This window comes from Chenopodium album, chromosome 10, assembly GCF_948465745.1.
Source record: "Chenopodium album chromosome 10, dcCheAlbu1.1, whole genome shotgun sequence".
In the NCBI taxonomy this organism is placed as follows: Eukaryota; Viridiplantae; Streptophyta; class Magnoliopsida; order Caryophyllales; family Amaranthaceae; genus Chenopodium; species Chenopodium album.
In genome coordinates this window covers 3,581,531-3,603,344 of record NC_137843.1, presented here as the reverse complement: position 1 = coordinate 3,603,344, position 21,814 = coordinate 3,581,531, and the positions used below count along the sequence as shown (strand labels likewise).

Here is a 21,814-nt window from a genome sequence, read left to right as displayed (position 1 = left end):
GTGTACATACTTTTATTGTATGTAAACGCAATAATAATGCATAATGATAACCAAAAACATGCAAAAACGTGCAAAATCAAGCAATAAATGGTATAATTAAGGTAAAAGCGCGAAATTACATCGCATTCTCCCCCCCTCAAAAGAAAAGAGTTACGCCCTCGTAACTCACCTCGTCAAATAACTCGGGATACTTGTTTTTCATTTCCTCCTCGGCCTCCCAAGTGGCTTCTTCATATTCCTGATTAGACCAAAGGACCTTTACTATCTTCACATCTTTGTTTCTAGTACTGCGCACTTTGTGATCTAGTATCTTTACTGGTCTTTCTTCATAAGTTAGAGACTCATCTAATTGAATAGTCTCTGGTTGCAAAACATGAGTTTCACTAGGCACATATTTCTTTAGCTGGGAAATGTGGAACACATCATGCATTTTCTCAAACTCCATTGGCAAAGCCAATCTGTAAGCCACCTTTCCCACACGTTGTAGGATTTCATATGGCCCCACATACTTAGCACTAAGTTTCCCTTTCTTGCCAAATCGCATCACACCTTTTGTTGGAGAAACTTTCAGAAAGACCTTGTCCCCAACATTAAACTCATCATCTCTTCTCTTTAAGTCAGCATAACTTTTCTGTCTATCTTGTGCTGCCTTGATACGCGACTGGATTAGTCTCACCTTGCCCACCATATCCTCAATGAAATCTGTACCCAAAGTAACCCGTTCACTGTAGTCATTCCAGCAAACTGGACTTCTGCACTTCCTTCCATATAGTGCTTCAAAAGGTGCCATCTTGATGCTTGCATGGTAACTGTTATTGTAGGAGAATTCTATCAAAGGTAGGTGATCCTCCCAATTTCCTTGGAAATCTAAAGCACAAGCTCGTAACATATCCTCCATAGTTTGGTTTGTTCTCTCAGTCTGACCATCTGTTGCAGGGTGAAAAGCAGTACTCATCTTCAATGTTGTCCCAAGGTTCTCCTGCACTTTTTGCCAAAACTTTGATAGAAACCTCGAATCTCTATCTGACACTATGTCCTTAGGAACTCCATGCAATCGAACTACATTCTTCACATAGACACTTGCTAGCTGCTTCTTTTTCCAGGTCTCTTTGATAGGAATGAACATCGCTGACTTAGTAAGTCTGTCCACAATCACCCAAATCGTGTCATTCCCAGAACGAGTCTTGGGTAGGCCTGTCACAAAGTCCATAGATATAGAATCCCACTTCCATTCCGGTATCTCCAAGGGTTGTACTTTTCCCATGGGTCTCTTGTGATCTATCTTAACCTTCTGGCACGTCAGACACTTGGATACGAACTCAGCTACCTCTCTCTTCATATTCGGCCACCAATAGAACTCTTTCAAGTCCTTATACAACTTATCTCCCCCGGGGTGAACTGAATAAGGTGTATTATGGCACTCCTCCATGATTTTTCTTTTAATCTCCTCGCACTTCTGTGGTATACACCATCTCTCTTTATATCTCAGACTCCCATCCTCATGAATCTTGAATTCAGTCTCCGCACCACTAGTCACCCGATCCCTAATCTTCTGAAACGACTCATCCTCCAGTTGCTTTTCCCTAATCTCCTCAAATATGGTAGGTTGGATGGTTAAAGCACTCAGTAATCCCTCTAACTCTCCTTGATTGATAACCTCAAGGTTCAGTCTCCTCATATCTTCACACAACTCATTAGCCACAATTAAAGCATTGACATTATGACTCGACTTTCTGCTAAGGGCATCAGCAACTACATTTGCCTTTCCCTCATGATACTGAATGTGGACATGGTAGTCTGTGAGGTACTCTAGCCATCTACGTTGCCGCATATTCAAGTGATCTTGGGTGAAGATGTACTTTAGGCTCTTATGGTCTGTGAAGATCTTACAAGAAACACCATAAAGGTAGTGCCTCCAAATCTTCAAGGCAAACACAACAGCTGCAAGCTCCAAGTCATGGGTAGGGTAATTGACCTCATGTTTCTTCAGTTGTCTCGATGCATATGCGATCACCTTTCCATTCTGCTGTAATACACATCCCAAACCATGCTTTGAAGCATCACTATACACTTCGAATCCTTCTCTCCCATCAGGTAATACCAGCACTGGTGCAGTAGTCAATCGCTCTTTGAGGGTTTGAAAAGCTGACTCACAACTCTCATTCCACTCAAACTTACTCTGCTTCTTCATAAGGGTAGTCATGGGTCTAGCTATCTTCGAAAAATCCTTAACAAACCTTCTATAATACCCAGCTAATCCCAAGAAACTACGAACATCAGTCACATTCTTAGGTGTTGGCCACTCACTTACTGCCTTAATCTTCGCAGGATCCACAGATACACCCTCTTTCGAAATGTAATGCCCCAAAAATGCAACCTTCTCCAACCAAAAATCACACTTAGAAAACTTAGCATACAACTTGTTCTTTCTAAGAGTTTCAAGGGTAGTTCTCAAGTGCTCAGCATGTTCTTCCTCATTTTTCGAATACACCAAAATGTCATCAATGAATACAACCACAAACTTATCCAAATACTCATGAAACACTCGGTTCATCAAGTCCATGAATATGGCTGGTGCATTGGTTAACCCAAAAGGCATGACAGTAAACTCATAATGCCCATATCGAGTTCTAAAGGCTGTTTTGGGAATGTCTTTATCTGCAACCTTCAGCTGATGATACCCCGACCTCAAATCAATCTTCGAAAACACACTTGCCCCCTTTAGCTGGTCAAACAAGTCATCTATCCTAGGTAAAGGGTACTTATTCTTCACAGTCACATTATTCAGCTCTCTGTAATCAATACATAGCCTCAAGCTTCCATCCTTCTTTTTCACAAATAACACAGGTGCTCCCCAAGGTGATGCACTAGGCCTAATGAACCCCTTGTCTAACAACTCCTGTAATTGAGCCTTTAGCTCACTCATCTCAGCTGGTGCCATCCTATAAGGTGCTTTTGAGATAGGTGCAGCTCCTGGGACTAAATCAATGGTAAACTCAAGTTCCCTCTTAGGTGGCATTCCTGAAATCTCTTCTGGAAAAACATCTAAAAACTCATTCACAATGGGTACATCCTCCATCCGCCTACTCTCACTCATACTCAAATCTTGGACACAGCAAAAGTACAATGGACATCCCTTACTCACTAGCTTCTTGACTTTCAAAGCAGAAATGATCCCAAAACCCTTAGGCTTCCCTAAACGTCTATATGACACCGTCTTTCCCAAAGGATCTCTCAACTGCACCCTCTGCATCTCACAATCTATCTTGGCCTTGTATGAGCTCAGCCAATCCATCCCCAGAATTACATCCAAATCCCCTAGATTAAACTCAATAAGGTTCGAAGGGAAGATAGCTTCTCCTATTTTCAAAGGCAAGCCTTTGAATACTCTATTACAATGGACAAGTTTGCCAGTAGGCAGACTAACCGACACATCAACATGACTGGACTCAGTTAAGTTTAATTTGCGCACAACAGAAGTAGAAATGAAAGAGTAAGCTGCTCCAGAGTCAAACAAGGTGTTGACAGAGGCAGAATGAATAGAAAAAGTACCAGTAACTACATCTGAGGACCTCTCAGCTTCTCCCTTGCTCATCACAGTCAAGCGTCCGGGAGTGTTGTTTCTTGCCTGGTAACCATTGTTGTTGTTGCCTGAGTTGTTGCTGTTGTTGCCAGATCTGTTGTTGTTGTTGCCTCCATTGCCGAACTTCCCATTCTGACCATTTCCAAACTTCCCATTCTGACCGTTTCCCCTGTTCCCCTGGTTGTTGAAGTTGTTAGGCCTCTGTTGAGTGTTCCCACCATTCCCACCATTTCCCTGTTGTTTCTGTTTGGTGTAACACTCATATTCCCTGTGCCCCTTCTTGTTACAGAACCGACAAGTCACTAAATTCCCATCACAATCTCTCCCAGGGTGGTTTCTCCTACACCTCTTACAATGGTAGGTTCTCTCTCCATTGCTAACAGTAGAAGAGTTGCTAGCAGTTTGGTCACCTCTATCAAATGAGTTCCCATTCCTAGGCCTCTTATAGCTACTTTGGTGCTCTGGTCTCCCAAAGTCCTTCCTCTTTTCCCCGGCCTTGGCAGTCTCTCCCACACTCTTAGAATTTAGGTGGTACATGTGGGCAGCTCTTTCATATACCTTGTCTAGGGTTTTAAATACCTTCCCCGCTAGGTCTTTTTGCAGTTGGTTAGTTAACCCTTGCTCAAACCTCTGAGCCTTCAGCTCCTCAGTGGGTACTACTTCAGGGGCAAACCTAGCAAGTGCCATAAACTTGTTATAATACTCAGAGATTGTCATCTGCCCCATTTCCAGGTTTATGAACTCTTGGGCTTTTTGTTTCTTTAGGAAAGGAGGGTAGAATTTGTCTCTCAAAGCGGTTTTGAATACCTCCCACCCAAAGTTAGGTTTGGCTTTCACTAGCTCACAGTTATCTCTCCACCAAATGTCAGCTTCATCCTTAAGATACATGGCTGCTTGATCCACCTTCAAATTATCAGGGCAGTTCAGTGCCACAAACAATTTGTCAAACTCACGTATCCAGTTCTCTAAGAAGGTGGGGTCAGCACCTCCCTTGAACACTGGGGGTCTCACTTGTGCTAGCTTCTTGAACATTTCTGCCTGGGGGTCAAGTTGATCCCCTCGGTTTTGGTTCAGATTCTCTGCCAACATTCGGATGGCTTCAGCAAGGGCGGCGTTATTGGCCATTGTAGTTTTACGCCTGTAAATATAGGGACATCATACTCTAGTTCAAATACCATACGCATATACTCACAGAATCATCATAATAAATATCACGTATATTGGTTCAAAAGGGCACCTTGCTTTGCACCCCTTTGTCCCAAGTAGAATCATACAAATATAAACACAATTCACACCCAAATTCAAGTAAAGTTAAGAAAAATAATCCCCATACCACGTCACTCTTACTAGCTTGATAATAACCAAAGGAAATATCTTAAAATCTTTATTTAACTAACTTTAACTTTCTTTGGCTCACAAATATTAGTAAAATGAAACTTCTAATATAAAATAATGACTTTATTATAACTTAAATAAAAGTATGAATCCCAAAGAACAATAACTCTATAGCTTTAGCTACTTATTCAAATTAATCATCTAAAGCATACTATAATGAAGTTCTAATAACTATTATTAATGGCAAGTTGCCTTATTCATGCTAACTATACTCTAAAAAAAAATATCTCAAGGTATCACATTGTTGTTCCTATCCTTCTTTTCATCATAGTTATTGATATCAAAGTCGGGATCCTTTTCATCATCTGAATCTTCAATAGTTATGTACTTGTGAAGCGGATTAGGATTCCTAGTAGCTCTTTTTCCCGCATTTGGATCTTCCAGTGGTGGTTGTAGCCATTCAAGGTCATCCTCATCTGGAAAGTCAATAAGGGTATAGTCCTTGAACATTCTGTCATAAGTGTTAATCTTATGCTTCTTATTCTTCGCAGTTTTAAACTCATGTAAATATTGGTAGTCTTCCTCATCAGGATTATCTAGCGTCATAGTCCTTTCGTACCTCTCTAAGGTATCTTCACTTCGCACATCATTCTCATCCTCAGACATAACAATAGGGTTGTTCCTAGTAGCATTATTCGTGCTTCCAGACGTGCTTACTGAATCACTCATCTCCTTTCTACGTCATCCCAACGCAACCAACATACAAAAGCATAACACAAGCACATCACAAAAAAAAACATCAATTAAGACATTAATTACTAAATGTTAGATAAATAAGGAAAATGACACTCCAAATGACAATAAAATGTAAAGGTATGTATGGAATATGCATGCATTCCCTTCTTAAGTCTACCCAAAGCTCACCAAGTAGACAAAATAAACTTCAAAATCATTTTAGATAAAACATTTCAAACATACCAAGTTTCGAAAAATCACTTTAGCCTTTGAACTTAAATCCTCAATGTTAGTTAGTTAGTTAGGCGCCTAAGACATGTTAAGCTAATTGGCTTTTAGTGGTAATTAAATCTAAACCTAAGCTCCCAGATACCACTTTGTAACACCCCAATAATTCTCTCTTTAAACCTGTGAGAAACCTGTAAATAACCTGAACAAATCCAAGAGAATTACTGGAGTGCTACCGCCACGTGTTCAAACGTTAAGGCTATTACAGAAGTTAGCAGCGGAAAACCAAAACAGTTTAAATAAACCTCAAAGCAAAGTATTACAAGTTGGAACCTTTAAGGCCCTTATTCAAAACCCAAAAGCATAAGTAAGTAATTAAAATTCAGTGTTAAAACAAACTTAAACCAAAAGAAATGGTGTCAAGTGGAAACGAGTTAAATAAAATCAAACTTGCAAGAAATGCGAAAATAAGCAACCAACTCTCTACTCAAGATCCCACAACCCTGATGAATGCTGCATGTGAGAGAACCTGTGGTTATTCTGCTCCCCAATATTACAAGTGTAAAAATTGGATCGTCACAGGGTCATTTGAAGGCGAAGGCCATGACCAAGAAGGACACACACAAAAGCACGCAATCAGCAAAGCTGAGTACATACAAGCTGCAAGTAAAATAAGGAAATACTTAACATGCTACTAATAAACAATCATACGCATAAGTAGATCACAAACTCAACACACGACTCGATTATTTAATTTATTAAGACTCCACTAGCTAATAGTAGCTAACTCATTTCAATTTATTCATTGGATTTAGCAATAGACAAGGTTGTCCAACCCATGTCCCATTTGGAACATCAATAAAGAAAAACCCCATGCCTCCTTTCGGAAACATCAATAAACATCCAACGACCACGGGCGCGACTCCGTGACCGTAGTTAGTATGAGATCTCACCTAACTCCTAGTTTTATAAAAAAAAGTATTTGAAATAAGAGACTCGTAGATCAGACGGCCTCGAGAAAAGTACACGGCTAATACCCCATGTACCCCAACCCCTGATTGTCATTACTCCAGAAGTGCACCAATCCAGAGTTTTATTGCTCATCCATCTTGCACTTTACGTGATTTACAGGTTTAGACTTGGTGATGACTCACATGCATAACAATTCAATCAATCCAATGTCAATTCAATCAAGTAAAACAACTTTTCAATTTCAATTCTTGATTTATTAGTGGCAAGCAACATTTATTATTCATTCCTTTACTACCTCGGTGTATAAACACCTTGAGTGCATAAGGCACCCCAAACTTACTCATCCTATTTCATTAAATCATGAATGAGTAATGATTGAATCATTTCACCAATCACATACCTTTGCCTCTAAGCACACCTTGCATAATTAGTACATAACCAATAATTGCAATAATAAATAATGCACATCAAATGAAATTCACAATGTATAACCATACAATTTAACCCAGTCATCCCTAGACATGGTACTAAGTTCTCGATCCATCCTTAAACATGCACCTAAAAGCAAGGTTTTGTAACTTGTACGTACCTTGAGTAAACGATTCGATTGGCCACTTTAAAGACTAAAAATCGCCTTCTACAAAGTCCTCTCCTAAACCAAATAATAAGGAATAAATCAATACCAAAGCAATTAAAATTACAGCAATACTAAAGTATTTAAAAACCCCTCAAACCATTAAGATAAAGTCCTTAAATTAATCCAATTAGCCAAAATTAATAGTACAACATCCCAACTACAAGTTTAGGTGTTAAAATCATGAAAATATAGTGTTTAATAATAAATTACAGCAACTTTAGAGTGGTAAAATAAATCTGAAAATTTGGTTTAAGCATATAAAATAATCCCATAAGCATAATTATTTGAAATAGTCATTATGTAGCAAATTAGTGTGTTAAAAACCCAAGAATATATCAATTCAATGCAATTAGAGGCTTCAAAATAAAAAACATAAAATCTGAAAATTATTTTTAAGGTTAGAATATAAAGTTCAAAGCTTTTTCAATCACAAAATACTCACAATAATTATTTTATAGGTTTAGAAGCATAAAAACATGAAATTAACACTACTTGTTCATAAAAATTGAAACTTTAATAAATCTGAAAATTTATATACAACCAAAATAATCATACTTTGACATACTTTGAACATAGAAAAATTAAGTAACTTGTTTAGTACGTTAATAAGCCTTTAAACATGAAAAATCAACACTTTAATACCCTAAATTCATACATAACCAAATCTGAAAATTTATATAATAATTTAAACATACAAAAACCCATAAATTTATAATCTTTTATAATCTAAACATACTATCAAACTATAATAATAAGAATTCATAAACAAAATTTAATAAAGATCAAAACTTTAATTAAATAAAACAAGAATAAGAGAAGGAGAAATAAGGGAAGGAGAAATAAGGGAAGGAGAAGGGAAGAAGGCAACTGTTGGCTGGGCTGCTGGTGGTCGGCAGCAGGCAGGCGGCGGCGGCAGTGGCGGCAGTCCGGTGGTGCTGCTGGCGGCAGCACTGTAGCAGCAGGTAAGAGTTTTTTTTTTTTTTTTTTTTTCTTCTTCTTCTCTTCGTGAAAGGCAGTAGGAAGTAGGAGAGTGTTTCTTTTTTTTTTTTTACGTGAGATTTGAGGGAGGAGAGCTATAAGGGTTTTTATTTTGGGCTTTTTAATCTCCTAATTAAATTAGGATTGGTATTCCTAAATAGGCTAGGATTATTAATAAATATAAAAAAAAACACTACTTTATTTTAAAAAAAACTTCCATAAAATAATTTATTTAATAAAATTACCATAAATATAATTATAAGAGTAACATATAATTAAATTATAATTAAATTAAAATTTGGGGGATTACAATCGCCTTCTTGCTTGGTGTGTTTCTCATAAAAAGGTTTGGGGTATTAATTGGAAGGATTTAGTCTTTGAAGTCCAACACGCTTCTCTTTCTCTTAATTCTCGGATGGATCACTGTTTATTTCTTTCTATCAAAAATGAGAAAATTGCTGAAGCACAGGCAGCTTATGTTTTTTGGCAACAGCGAGCGAAGATTAAGTGGGATGCTTTGGGAGATTCTCATTCTCGGCTCCTTTTCTCTTATGTCCAGACTCGGAAAAGGAAAAATAGAATTTTTGGCTTAAGAGACTCGTCTGGGCATTGGCATCGCGATTTTCAGCAATTTGCTTCCATTGCCCAGTCTTTCTACAAGGACCTATATTCAGTATCGGATACGGTCTCTTCCAAGGACAATGAGTGGTGGGATAGCCTTTGGTTACCCACTCTTACTTCTGATCAGCACCGGTTTCTTATGGATCCTTTTACTCCAGAGGAAATTCGACAGGCAATTTTCAGCATTGATGATAGTAAGTCTCCTGGGCCAGATGGTTTTCCTTCTGCTTTTTTTAAAATCTCATGGGATTCTGTAGGCCCTTCTGTGGTCAGGGCAGTTCAGCATTTTTTCGTCCATGGTTACATGTTAAAAGACTGGAATCGGACCTTTCTGGCTTTGCTCCCGAAGGTGGATGCTCCGGAATCTATTTCTCAATTTCGCCCCATTGGCCTTTGTAATGTTATTTACAAATGTGTGGCGAAATGTCTTACGAGTCGGCTTCGTTTAGTTTTACCTTCCCTGGTCGCCGATTTTCAAAATGCTTTTGTTCCGGGGCGTCTTCTCTCAGATAATGCTTTAATAGCTCATGAAGTGCTTACTTATATGAATAGATCAAAAGCCAAGCGACGGTTTTTCGCGGCCATCAAGTTGGATATGAATAAAGCTTATGATAAGGTCAATTGGGACTTTCTTTTTCGGTTGCTTACTGCTTATGGCTTCCCTACCTATTGGATTCATATTATCCAACAATGCGTTACTGCAGTTTCCTATCAGGTTCTGGTCAATGAGAATCCGCTCCTAACTTTTCATCCTCAATGTGGGCTTCGACAAGGTGATCCTCTCTCTTCTTATCTGTTTGTGTTGTGTATGGAAGTTTTATCTGCAATGCTTCGAAAGGCTGAACAGGCATCTTTATTTAAAGGCATCTCTATAGCTCGGGGTGCTCCGGCGGTCTCTCATTTGTTCTTCGCTGATGACTCCTTGTTATTTCTCCAAGTTACTCCTGAGGCGTGTGAAAACCTTACGACTCTATTATCTGAGTTCTGCTCTTTGTCAGGTCAAGCTATTAATCTCCAGAAGTCTTTTGTCAAGTTCAGTCCCAATACTCCGGATGATTATAGGGATTTTTTGGCGAATAGTATGAAGCTTCAGTGCAAGTCTACACTTGGTACTTATTTGGGCTTGCCTGTGGAACTTGGACGTAGTAAGGTCTCGGATTTCAGCTTCCTGCTTGACAAAGTGGTTCGGCGTCTCTCAACTTTTGCTTCCTTAGGGCTCTCTTCAGCGGCGAAACTGGTTATCATTAACTCAGTTCTCGTGGCCTCGTTCAACCACATTCTCTCGGTTTTCCAGATTCCGGCTTCCATTTGTTCCAAAGTGGATAATCTTTTAGCTCGTTTTTGGTGGAAGTCTGCTTCTGGCTCTCGGGGTTTGGCTTTTCGTTCGAAAACCCTCTTACATCTTCTTAAAGGTTTAGGAGGTTTAGGTATTCGTCAGCTACGTTCTTTTAATTCGGTTCTCTTGGCTCGTCAGTGCTGGCGTATTCACCATAATCCCCAACTTCTGGTTTCCAGACTTCTTTCTGCGAAATATCCTTCTCTTCATGATTTTTCGACGAGAAGGATACCAGGCTCCTCTTGGGGCTGTCGTAGTCTGTTGCAGGGATTGTCTGTTCTTTCTGATGGTATTGCCTGGAAAGTGGGTTCTGGGGTTCGGGTTCGCCTTCTGGAAGACTCTTGGGTTCCTGGGGAACCTATTTTTGTTCGAGATACTAGTGAGACGCAAATCCCGTCTCATGTTTCTTCTATCATCAATCCGCGTTCTTACGCGTGGAATGCAAATATGGTGCACCGGCTGTTTGACTCTTCTACAGCTCATCGTATTTTAGCTTTGGAACGTCCTAGTAAACTAATGGATGATTTTGTGTATTGGAAATTTACTAGAGACGGTAAGTTCTCCACCAAGTCGGCATATTCAATGATTTTCTCCCGACTAAGATCTTCTGCTGATTCTTCTTCTTTTCCTCCTTCTTGGTGGAAAAGATTTTGGGGGTTACCACTTTTACCAAAGCTGCAGTGTTTTTGTTGGAAGCTCCTTCATAACGCTTTGCCTTTGACGACGGTTCTTCAACTTAAAGGTATTCCAGTGGATTCGACATGTGTTTTCTATCTTCGCGGGGTTGAGACTGTCGATCATTTGTTTCGAGACTGTCCATTCGTCTCCTCTCTCTGGGTTCAGTTCATCACTTTTTGTCTCTTCCGATGGCTCGGGATAGGCGGTTCTCCGTCTGGTTTGTTGAACTGGTGGTTTTCTTGCGAAATTCGAAATCATGGGAGATTTTAGTCTATCTGGTTTCTTTCTTTTGGGCTATTTGGATTGCACAGAATCATAAGGTGTTTCGTCAAGCTGTGATTTCTCCGGATTTGGTACTCTTCTTTATGCAGGATTGGGTTTCTCGAAGCACGGCTGCGTCTGACTTCCGGGCCTCTACCCTCTTATCCAGTTCTCGTTCTACTACTTCTCCAAGTCCCGTTCCTTTCTCTCTTTGTCTTAATGGTTCTGTTGGGTTAGACTATGATATTACTTTGATTTTTGATGGTGCTTTCAAGTCACAGGATCAAACAGCAGGAGCGGGTTGGATTTTTAGATACACTACTTCAGATTTGATCATCGGAGGGGGTTCGAGAGCCTTTTTCTCTTCCTCTGCTGTTCACTCAGAATTACAGGCTTGTCTTTGGGCTCTTCGAATAGCTGAACGACGGGGGTTTCGTCGGATTTTGATTTACACAGACTACTCAAGCTTGGCTTCTTTTCTTCAGGGTAAAGGTAGTGTGGACATTTCCTGCTTATGGCTTCTTCACGATATTAAGGAAGTCATCTCCAGACTTTCGGCCTCAGAACTCCGAAAGGTTCCTCGTCAGTGGGTTGCTCCAGCTCATTGGTTGGCTACCAAAGCTCGACAGCGTCATTTTTTGTTTTGGTCTTTTTAAGTTTTCTGTTTCTAGGTTTTGTTTGTAGTAGTTTTTTCTCAGCTCGTCTTGTCAAAAAAAAAAAAAAAAAAAAAAAAAAAAAAAAAAAAAAAAAACAATCAATCAAACTATTAAAAATGCCTAATGGTATCAACTCCGGATTAATCTACTGTATCAAGTATAAAAAAAATTGAAAAAAAAATGATTAATCTACTTTATTCCTATATGGAGGATTTATGATCAAGGACTGGTGGTTAGTTATATTGACGTGTAGACCCTTTATTACTCCTACTCCACTAGATACTGTTGATGAGAAGTAAGTAGTTAGGTCGAAACGTTGAATCTGCAAAGTAAAACCGAAAACATCATTGTATAGACTTAATGTTTCGTTATAAGCCCGGAAACAATACATCATTGTTGAAGAGTTGGCCCGGCACATACTGGATGTAGGACAGATTTTGTTCCGTCTCCGGTCTTTACAAATTAAGAATGGTAAAACTATTACTTTCTATGTTTTTTTTTTATTAATACTTTTATATTATCACGCTTGTCAATGCATGTTTTTAACACTTAATAATTCATATTATCAATATTGTAAAATTATAAAAAGTGAATATTAATAAATTATATATCGAGACAATTCAAACAAGACCATACATGCCTATATTTTATCGTATCTATAAATCACAAACACGAGTCAAAGTGTAGTGTGTGAATAGTGTAAAAGTCAAATGGTATCAACTAAAAAAACGGAGGAAGTATTTGATATGCTAAAACTACTAATCGAGAATTCGAGATTAAGGTGTGTTTTATTTACCTGATTTTTTTTTACACACACCTGATTTTTACTTATCTTATATATACATATAAAAGAAAAGCACAAAAGCTTTAGAATAAAAAGGTTTAACCATCTAGGCTAATGGTCAATTATGCTATAATCTTGCATAGTAATTTTATACTCTAAAGTATAAAAGACACATACGACATATAAACTATTAAACACTCTTAAAAATTAGTAATTGCACAACTAAAAAGTAGTACTCTGATACAACGCCTGGCTATTCACTAGTTAAGAATTTAAAAGATGTGAATAGTAATATATCTAGTTTCAAATTAAAAGAGCTTTTAGTGACAGAGTACTAAATTATCCACGTTATGAAAAACGGACAATTAGTAATTAGACAAGATATCCCTTCATTAAAGGAGTGATTGGCTAAAGAAACCGCCCCTACACTTTGTCACTTTCATTTATCAAATATTTTCAACATTGAGTATGTATTCATACAATCTACAATTCCTAATTTATAACCCTTGAACTATTCTTGATTTTGTAGTCTTGTATGCTCAAAAGTGTGAAATGTCCCTACTATCAGTTGTCACCCATTTTTGATTTCTCGTTTTTGCAACCGAATCCCCCATTACATTTTCTTGGGGACCCATTTGGTCATGTATGCTATCAATCAACCCTATTAAATCATTGAAATTTATAGCAAATTTATTCAAATTCTGCAACTTTTGATTTTATTCCATAAAAAAAATAATCTGGGAAATCAAGGTTTTAATGGAGAATGAAAATCATGGTAGTAGTAGTGAAAATAATAGAGAGGAAGTTGGAGATGGTGAGAGAATGCTTCATCAAACTCCAACTTGGGCTGTTGCTGGAGTTTGTGCTTTTATTATTCTCATTTCATTCATTATGGAAAAGGGTCTTCACAGAGTTGGAACGGTTTGTTTGTTTGTTTTTTTTTGTTTTTTTTTTTGTTTTTTTTTTTTTCTAATTTATTTTTTCTTGTTTAATGCTAATTAAAAAAATGGGGAATTTTGTTGATGGGTTTATATTATTTTTCTTCATGTGGGTGTTACAATTTGTATGTTTTGTTAAATTTGTTGAACTACATTATATATGGTGTTACACATTAGCCTAATTTCTACTGTACTAAATTAAGGGGATTTTTTAGTATTTTTGCTGAAATTGTAGTTGAATTTGATCGGTATTGTTGCTGATATTGCGGTTGAATTTGATTGTTCAGTGGTTAACAAAAAAGCAGAAGAGGGCACTTTATGAGGCCTTAGACAAGGTTAAAGAGGGTAATTCTTTCTGTATATATTTTGTGTCGGAGTAATTTAATACTGTAATTTTTTATTCGGACTGAAATACACTTGTAAATTTGTTGTAAATTATAGTAGAATTTATGATAGTCTTTGAAATTTATAAATTTGTGATTGAGCTATACATTGGGTGATGTCTTTTACTAAGGAGCTGTTTAAATATTACAGAGTTGATGGTTATGGGATTCATTTCACTTCTCTTGACATTTAGTCAAGGATACATCGCGAAAATCTGTATCCCTTCCAACTTTGCAGACCATATGTTACCATGTGAATTCCAAAGCCGCAACTCAGGTGAAGAAAATCGAAGGCGGCTGCTCTGGAACAAGCGCCGTGTTTTAGTATCTGGTGGTGTCTCTCATCATTGTCATAAGGTATGATTGTTAAGTCGGGGTATACTGGTATGTTAATGCTTTTGAAAGTTGATTGCTTAACTTTCTTAAGGAAAGATAGTAAGGTACTGATGTCAGCTTATTACTAATGGTGAATTGGTGATTATGGTTTGCTTTGATATATACATTGAATTTATGGCGATTATGATGATTTGAGTGTATAATTCGAGTGACATGTTGCAATTACCCAAGTACTGAAGCTAGGTGCTAGATTGCATTTGTTCAGCAAGCTATTCTTGTCGGTTTATAACGCCTATTTAAATCCGGGTTTATTTGTAGTTGACTGACCTTTATTTTATTTATATGAAGTATCGTGCAATTTTAGTACGGAGTATGATTTTTTATGTACATCCATACAAGAGTACTTCAATCATGAGTTTACAATTTTAAAATCTGTTTTGTTTTTTGTTTGTACATGTAGAAATTCCAAGTACCTAGGTTCTATTCTTGAATTTAATAACCTTTGATAAGAGATGAAGTTAATTCATTGTTTTATCTCTTGCTATCTACAGATAATTGTTAAGTTGTCCCAACTGTACTACTATATATAAGGCACTTTATAGTTGTTGGTCCATTCCCATACGGGCCATACCCTATCCAGTATCCCGTATTAAATCCTAGTTTATGCCGATTCCTCTCTCCGTTTACAAATGAACATAAAATATTCAAGTACCACTTGTTTCTGGACCAAGGGAGTAACTCACTAGTTTTAGCATTTTATAGCACTACCTTGGTCCTTGGATATATATTTTGACTGCATCTCAAATATGTACAGTATGTCTGAGACTCTGAGTGCTGGTACCGTTTCTTGATTGCCTCAGTGATACTACATTACTATGAATCTATGGCACTGGGTGTACTCATCTTGAATAGTCTGGCAAAATTTGAAATTTACTTTGAGCTTTTCTGATTACCTTGTTAGACACAATTTGTAATGAGTATTATTTGTTCAATAATTGCTCTTTGGTTTCATGTTTTCTGTGTTATATCTCCGAAGGTTTCAACAATTGTAGTGATTAGATAATTATTGAACTATACTTTACCTGTTGATCTCTAGAGTCTTGCCAGTCATTGACACCAGCAGAATAAATTATACTTTGTACAATTTGAACCAACCAACACTACTTAAGAAATAGGCAGGAGGCTTTTATAGAAATGCTACTATTTAATATAATTATGAGACTAAAAGCCAGTATAATCTCAAGATGTAATCTTAATTTGGAACAGTAAGACGTATTTTCAGTATGAGCTCATTTGCTGCAGCTTCAGTCTCCTGACTGCACCAATAAACAAGATTCAATCATCTCAAGTCTTGTAGCTTGTTACTTTAAACTTTGGTCTTTATCCTTCCTATCATTTGGTTAGTTCACGTAAACTGTCTTTTTCCTTATTACTTCCTATTACTTACTCCAACTCTACTCATTTTTCTGCTACCAGGATCAAGTGCCACTTATTACAGTTGATGCTGCTCATCAGCTACACATTCTCATATTCTTTTTAGCTGTCTTTCATGTGCTATATAGTGCAGCAACAATGATGCTTGGAAGGCTAAAGGTAACCTTGCCAGAAATTAATTTATTTAAATTTTTGGGGTGATTGTGTTATGAATTTGAAGATGAAATCAAAACAGAACACACGATTTTTCAACCCTCATAGCTCTATCCGTAGAGTCTTTAAGCTCGGGTTCTAAACTAAAACTTCATTAATGGAGGTAAGAGAAAATCTCTGAGTTATTACAAGTGTATGAAACTATGAATGAAGAAGAAAGCAAAAAGAAAGAATAAATGTGAAATGCTAGGTAGCAGTAGTATTTATACTACTCTGCTACTTATTACAATGATTATGCTTAAGGCATTTATTACAGCTGGCCTTATTGTAACTAATTCTCAACAAGCTCGAGCTGACGTGTCAAAAGTGGTTGTGGCATAATTCTCTGAATGTAGGTGCATTATAACTTCAGTAGTCCATCATATATCTCACAGATTGTTCATATGCTAACTGCAAAAGTACCTGAAATTATTTTTTGTGAGGTCTCATTAGTGTCATTACCTAATCAGGAAAGCTCTGCACCAAGCTGTTGTTATTGTTATTTTTTGGAGAGAACTGGGACTAAAAGGTTGGATTCCAAAACTTAAATTGAAATGACAGTAATAAGCAAGCTAATAGTGATAGATGACCTAAGTCAATGCTTGAATCCATTTTTAACTGCAATAATCAACGACAATGATAATGACCTGACTGCAACCGCTAATATAACCAATCAACCCAAGTTACCCAACAATACTCATGAATGAACAGCTCTAACCTTTTTTTAGATAACTGACAATTGAGGAGTAGGAATTTTTCATACCATGCTATCATGTTTGAACTGTAGTTTGGGTAATAATTTTGGAAAATTTGGAGTGGGTGGATTCATCTGTGCAAGCATGTATGACCTACGATTTTGTAATTTCAATGTCCATCGTTAGATCATTTGAATAGAAGTGACGAGGTTCTTATAGTGCCTTATCGGCTACATCAATGAAATTACGCATGGCGCTGGGTTTTGATTGATGGCCCAGAGTCACTTGTATAGCAGTTCACATGTCCCTGTTCATTATTGGAAATTCCTGCTTCTCAGAAGATTTCCTTTATTCTATGTTTCCTGTGGTTAACTGGCCTTCTAACTGTTGATTCTTTGGGAAAAATTAGGGTAGCTGATCATGCTAAATATGAATCACTTGTTGATTCTCCCCACTATAACGCTTTTTCTGCAGATAAAAGGCTGGAAAGCATGGGAGTATGAGACATCATCGATTAACTATGAGTTAAGGAACGGTACATTATTTCTTGCCCCTGAGGGATGCGTGAACTGTTTATTTATTCTTTATTTTCTCTTCTTGTTTCTCCATGACATGTTTATGACTGTGTGTTTTATTGCCAATATGTATTAGATCCTTCAAGATTCAGGCTCACGCATCAGACAACTTTTGTAAGAACACACAACAGATTTTGGACAAAGATCCCATTCTTCTTTTATGTGGTAAGCAATAGAAATTTTGGATGAATTATGGAAAGCGAGTAGATATAATTTAATGTAAATCTTTCCAATTTTGATTTAGTGCTTAAGCATATATCATCAGAAAGAGAGTTGAATTAATCTGTTTTTTTAAATGCACACAATGAATTTATCAAAATATTACTCCCTCCATTTCAGCTCAGGATAATATAGATGAGGGGCAGATAGATTAAGGAGGGAGAAAAGTAGACAGGAAAAATGGGTAAATGTAGAAAATTCACTTCATTTGTTACCCTGAGTTGGGAGTCTTGGGATGAAGGAAATATATTCTTTAATATTTCTTCCTTCCATGCTGTCTGTCACAATGTGTAAGAGCATTCATGAATCATGATTGAGATTTAGCCTTTTCTGATCTGATGCCTGTGCATGTGGAATACTCTCTAGCCCTTTGCTTCTGAATAATCGTTCACTTGCCTTTGCATAGAGTTAGTTGGACCATTTGTTGAGTTTTGTTTTTCCTTTCTTTGTTGTTGTTGTAAATTTAGATGTGATAAGAGTTTGTGGGGTATTGTAATCATTATTGTGGATGAAATTGTAATGTAAAAAGAGATAGTGAGTCCAAAGGAGTGGTAAGTACCAAGAAATATAAAGTATTAGCAGTTCTTTTCTTTAATCAGGTTTTGCAATTCTGGGACGGAAGGAGTAATACAGATTCAAAAGCAAAAGGATGTTAAAGGGTGAAGAAAAGTTGGAAAGTGTTTTTTGAAAGTCATATGCTTTAATATTTTCCTCAAGTATTCTAGCTTATAGAGGATTGTAGTTGCAGAATAAGTAAGTGAGATGTTCAAAAGGAAGATTAAACTTTACTAGGAGGATTTTGTAAATGTTTGCTTGGCTGAAAGTCGAGGACCTGTTATGTTCCTCTTGTTCATTGTATTATTGCTACATTAATCAGCCGTTTACCACGAGGTCATACCTTAACTACTAGCACTGTAATTTCTCCTTTCATAATCTTGCAGGGATGTTTTTTTCGCCAATTCTATAGATCAGTTGCTAGGTCTGATTACATGACATTAAGAAATGGATTCATAACCGTGAGTGCCTCTTAATATTTGATTGATTGGAGCTGTTTTACTCTCATTCATAAATAATCTTCCTTGCCTAATTCTGATTTCTGCTTGGTATGGCTTTTAGGCCCATATAGCTCCAGGAAGCCAATTCAACTTCCAGAAGTATATCAAAAAGTCATTGGAAGATGATTTTATAGTGGTTGTTGGTGTCAGGTGAAGTTTCGTGTATGAAGCAATTGATATGTTTAATACAGATTTAAACCATCATTTATCATTTAACATCAAATTTAAATCTTTTTACATTTTTTTAAAATTTATGTTATTTGCAGTCCACTTTTATGGGCATCTTTTGTGATTTTCTTGCTTCTAAATGTCAAAGGTGAGCCACTATTCTTTATTCAATTCTCCATGTATCCTGTCTAGAGGCCCACAATTCAAGGACGGAGCTACTATTGATTTTTTATCTGCTTACTGATTACTGTAACTTGTTACTCTTCTTCCACTGGTGCTGTTGCATTCCCAGGATGGCACACACTTTTCTGGGCTTCTATACTTCCACTGTTGGTAAGACATTGTTTTCAGAAATGAATTGTGAAATTGTATCAGAGGAACTTTCTAAGACTACAGTTTGCATTAGGTTATATTAGCTGTTGGAACAAAGCTGCAAGCCATTCTGACAAGGATGGCTTTGGAAATCACAGAGAGGCATGCTGTGGTCCAAGGGATTCCTCTTGTGCAAGGTTCAGATGAATACTTTTGGTTCTCGCGGCCTCAATTTATTCTTCATCTCCTCCATTTTGCTCTGTTTCAGGTATAAACTGTGTCTTGGTGTTTTATCACACTACGTATCCTACGAAGCATATTGAATTTTGCTTTTCAATGGAAGTCTTTATTACAAAATTTCGGACGTCATTGTCGATGATGACGTCATTATACATCAACAACTCAAAATGTAGGCTGAACTTCAGGATATGCATGTTCATTCGATCAAAAGACTCTCCTGTCTTTTGTCTCACGTTTTCTGTAGTGTGGATTATGATTATTATTGGATTGATAAATACAAATTCACTGCATTACTGTTGACAAGAGTAATGTGCCAAATGGGTTGGTCTTATTTTTCGGGTTTAAAGTGTATGTGTACCAATTTAAAATGTGGCTTTCAAGTTCTTGAGTATAAATTTGCAGTGTTTGGGTGTTGAATCGTTTTATGCTCAAAATTTTTGCCAGTGGGTTGAATTTGGTTCAGGTTGGTCAGTCTCTTAGAATAACTTTTCACAGGTTTTCAAGATTCACAGTTTGTTTGGGTAATGTTAAAGGAAGGAAAAGAAAGGGAGGGAGGTGAACGGGAGGGAAGGGAAAGGAAGGGGAAGGAAGATGGATGAGTTTTCCTCCCAAATCTCTCCATTGTTGGAGGGATCGTTTTCTTTGAATTTAATCTCTCCATTTCTCTCCCTTCTAATTCCCTTCATCCCTATTTTTTTTTTTTTTAATCCAAATGAAAGAAACTCCCTCCTCCATTTCCCTTCCCTTCCTTTCCCTCCATTTCCTTCAATCCAAACACACTATTAAAGTTAATTTTGGTGGTGGGGGGGGGGGGGGGGGGGGGGGGGTGGTGGGGTTGCTGGCAGGCTAGTGTTTGACAGTTCTAAATAAGACAAGAGGATTGTGCATTGCTTAGTACGTGATATAGCTGTGTGATATCAAGTTATGGTAGATTATTTTCTTTAGCATTGCTTCTCATACGATTTTATAAATCATAAATTGCTACTTTAAATCTGTTGAGCATTTAAAATTTGTTTTTGTATGGAAATTGTTTATCTGATGAGGACATATCTGCCATTTGGTTTCATATTCTGCAGAATGCCTTCCAGATAACATACTTCTTGTGGATACTGGTAATAATTTAACATCCTTTGAAATATTACTCGACCCAAATATACCAAATTTCAAAATATCATAATGAAATGCTGATTTTTTTTTTCCCCTTACTTTTTGGTTGTAGTATGAATTCGGATTGAAGTCCTGTTTCCATGATAGACACATCTTTGTGCTTATTAAAATAATTATCGGGTAATGTCTCCATAAATTCTGGTAATTCTGCATGAAAATCTTCATTTGTCATTTGTGTTACATCATCTTCTCTCCTTGGATTAATGGAGTATAACTTGGGACTACAGGATTGGTGCTATGGTTCTTTGCAGTTATAGTACTCTTCCACTCTATGCTCTTGTGACCCAGGTATCATCATAATTTCTTTTGCTTACCACTTCCTCTTGAACAACCAAAAAACAAAGCTTTAAGTTACTTAAGCTTTGTTGTAATCTAAATCTAACACAAATGAGCCCGAAAGTTAGTGTGACTATGATTGATTGATATTTGGCAAGATTATGTACAATAGGAGTATGATCCAATTTAAGTACAAACCTTACAACCTGTAATGATTTATTACCCACATGTGACTCAAATTCGATACGAAAAATTGGTTTTCCTTCTCTATTTAAGGTTTCTCTACTCTACAATCTACATTACTCTTTATTTCATCCTAAAATGTCTAGTTTCACTCATCAAAAATTTAGTAAAGACCTGACAATTGGACATACCTGATACCTTTATCTTTAACTTACATTAGTTGTCAGTTCTTAGTTGCTATCTTCAAGTCTGAAAATCATAGTTGATGTTAGATTTTAGAACAGCCTCAAGAATGAAACTTGGTGATGAAAACTTTGACAGATGGGATCAAACTTGAAGAAGTCCATCTTTGATGAGCAAACATCCAAATCTCTTACGAAATGGCACATGGGAGTTAAGAGAAAGCAAGAGCAGGCCACAGAGAAGTCTCCTTCTACCCAAACCCTGGGAGGAAGCCCAAAGAGCTTAAGCAATTCCAAGAGACGGCACTCATCTGGCCCCACCCTACACCGATTCATGACAACTGGCCACTCAACGCATTTGCCATCCTATGTTGAGCTTCATGTGACGGATGGTGAAGGTGATGAGATAATTAAGGTCGATGATAATCACAGGGAGAGTGAAATGGCTTTATTGTCTACTAGGAAGGAAATTAAGCAGGGAGACGACCTGTTTGGCAAGCCCAACCCGAATTGACAGTAGCGGTGAAGTTAGTTGATTGCTACCCATGTAAACAGCCTACACAGGTATTATAGACTAATTTTTCCTTAATTTAGATAGGTTGGTTTTATTAAGGCCAAAGACAAATGTAATGCTTACGAGGTTTGTTTAGTAGTA

At 37.2% G+C, this 21,814-nt stretch overlaps 1 protein-coding gene across 1 annotated transcript; it reads left to right on the top strand.

Annotated features, from left to right (window-relative positions):
- Positions 1-13,330: 13,330 nt before the first annotated feature.
- Positions 13,331-21,814, top strand: LOC145563163 (MLO-like protein 10). Its single transcript, XM_081623593.1, has 15 exons — positions 13,331-13,725; positions 14,030-14,087; positions 14,277-14,482; positions 15,938-16,054; positions 17,257-17,317; positions 17,434-17,522; positions 18,518-18,592; positions 18,693-18,781; positions 18,898-18,947; positions 19,092-19,132; positions 19,206-19,379; positions 20,428-20,463; positions 20,571-20,638; positions 20,746-20,806; positions 21,299-21,814. Exons 1-15 carry the CDS (start codon positions 13,561-13,563, stop codon positions 21,671-21,673), a joined length of 1,665 nt encoding a protein of 554 aa, XP_081479719.1. The 5' UTR covers positions 13,331-13,560; the 3' UTR covers positions 21,674-21,814.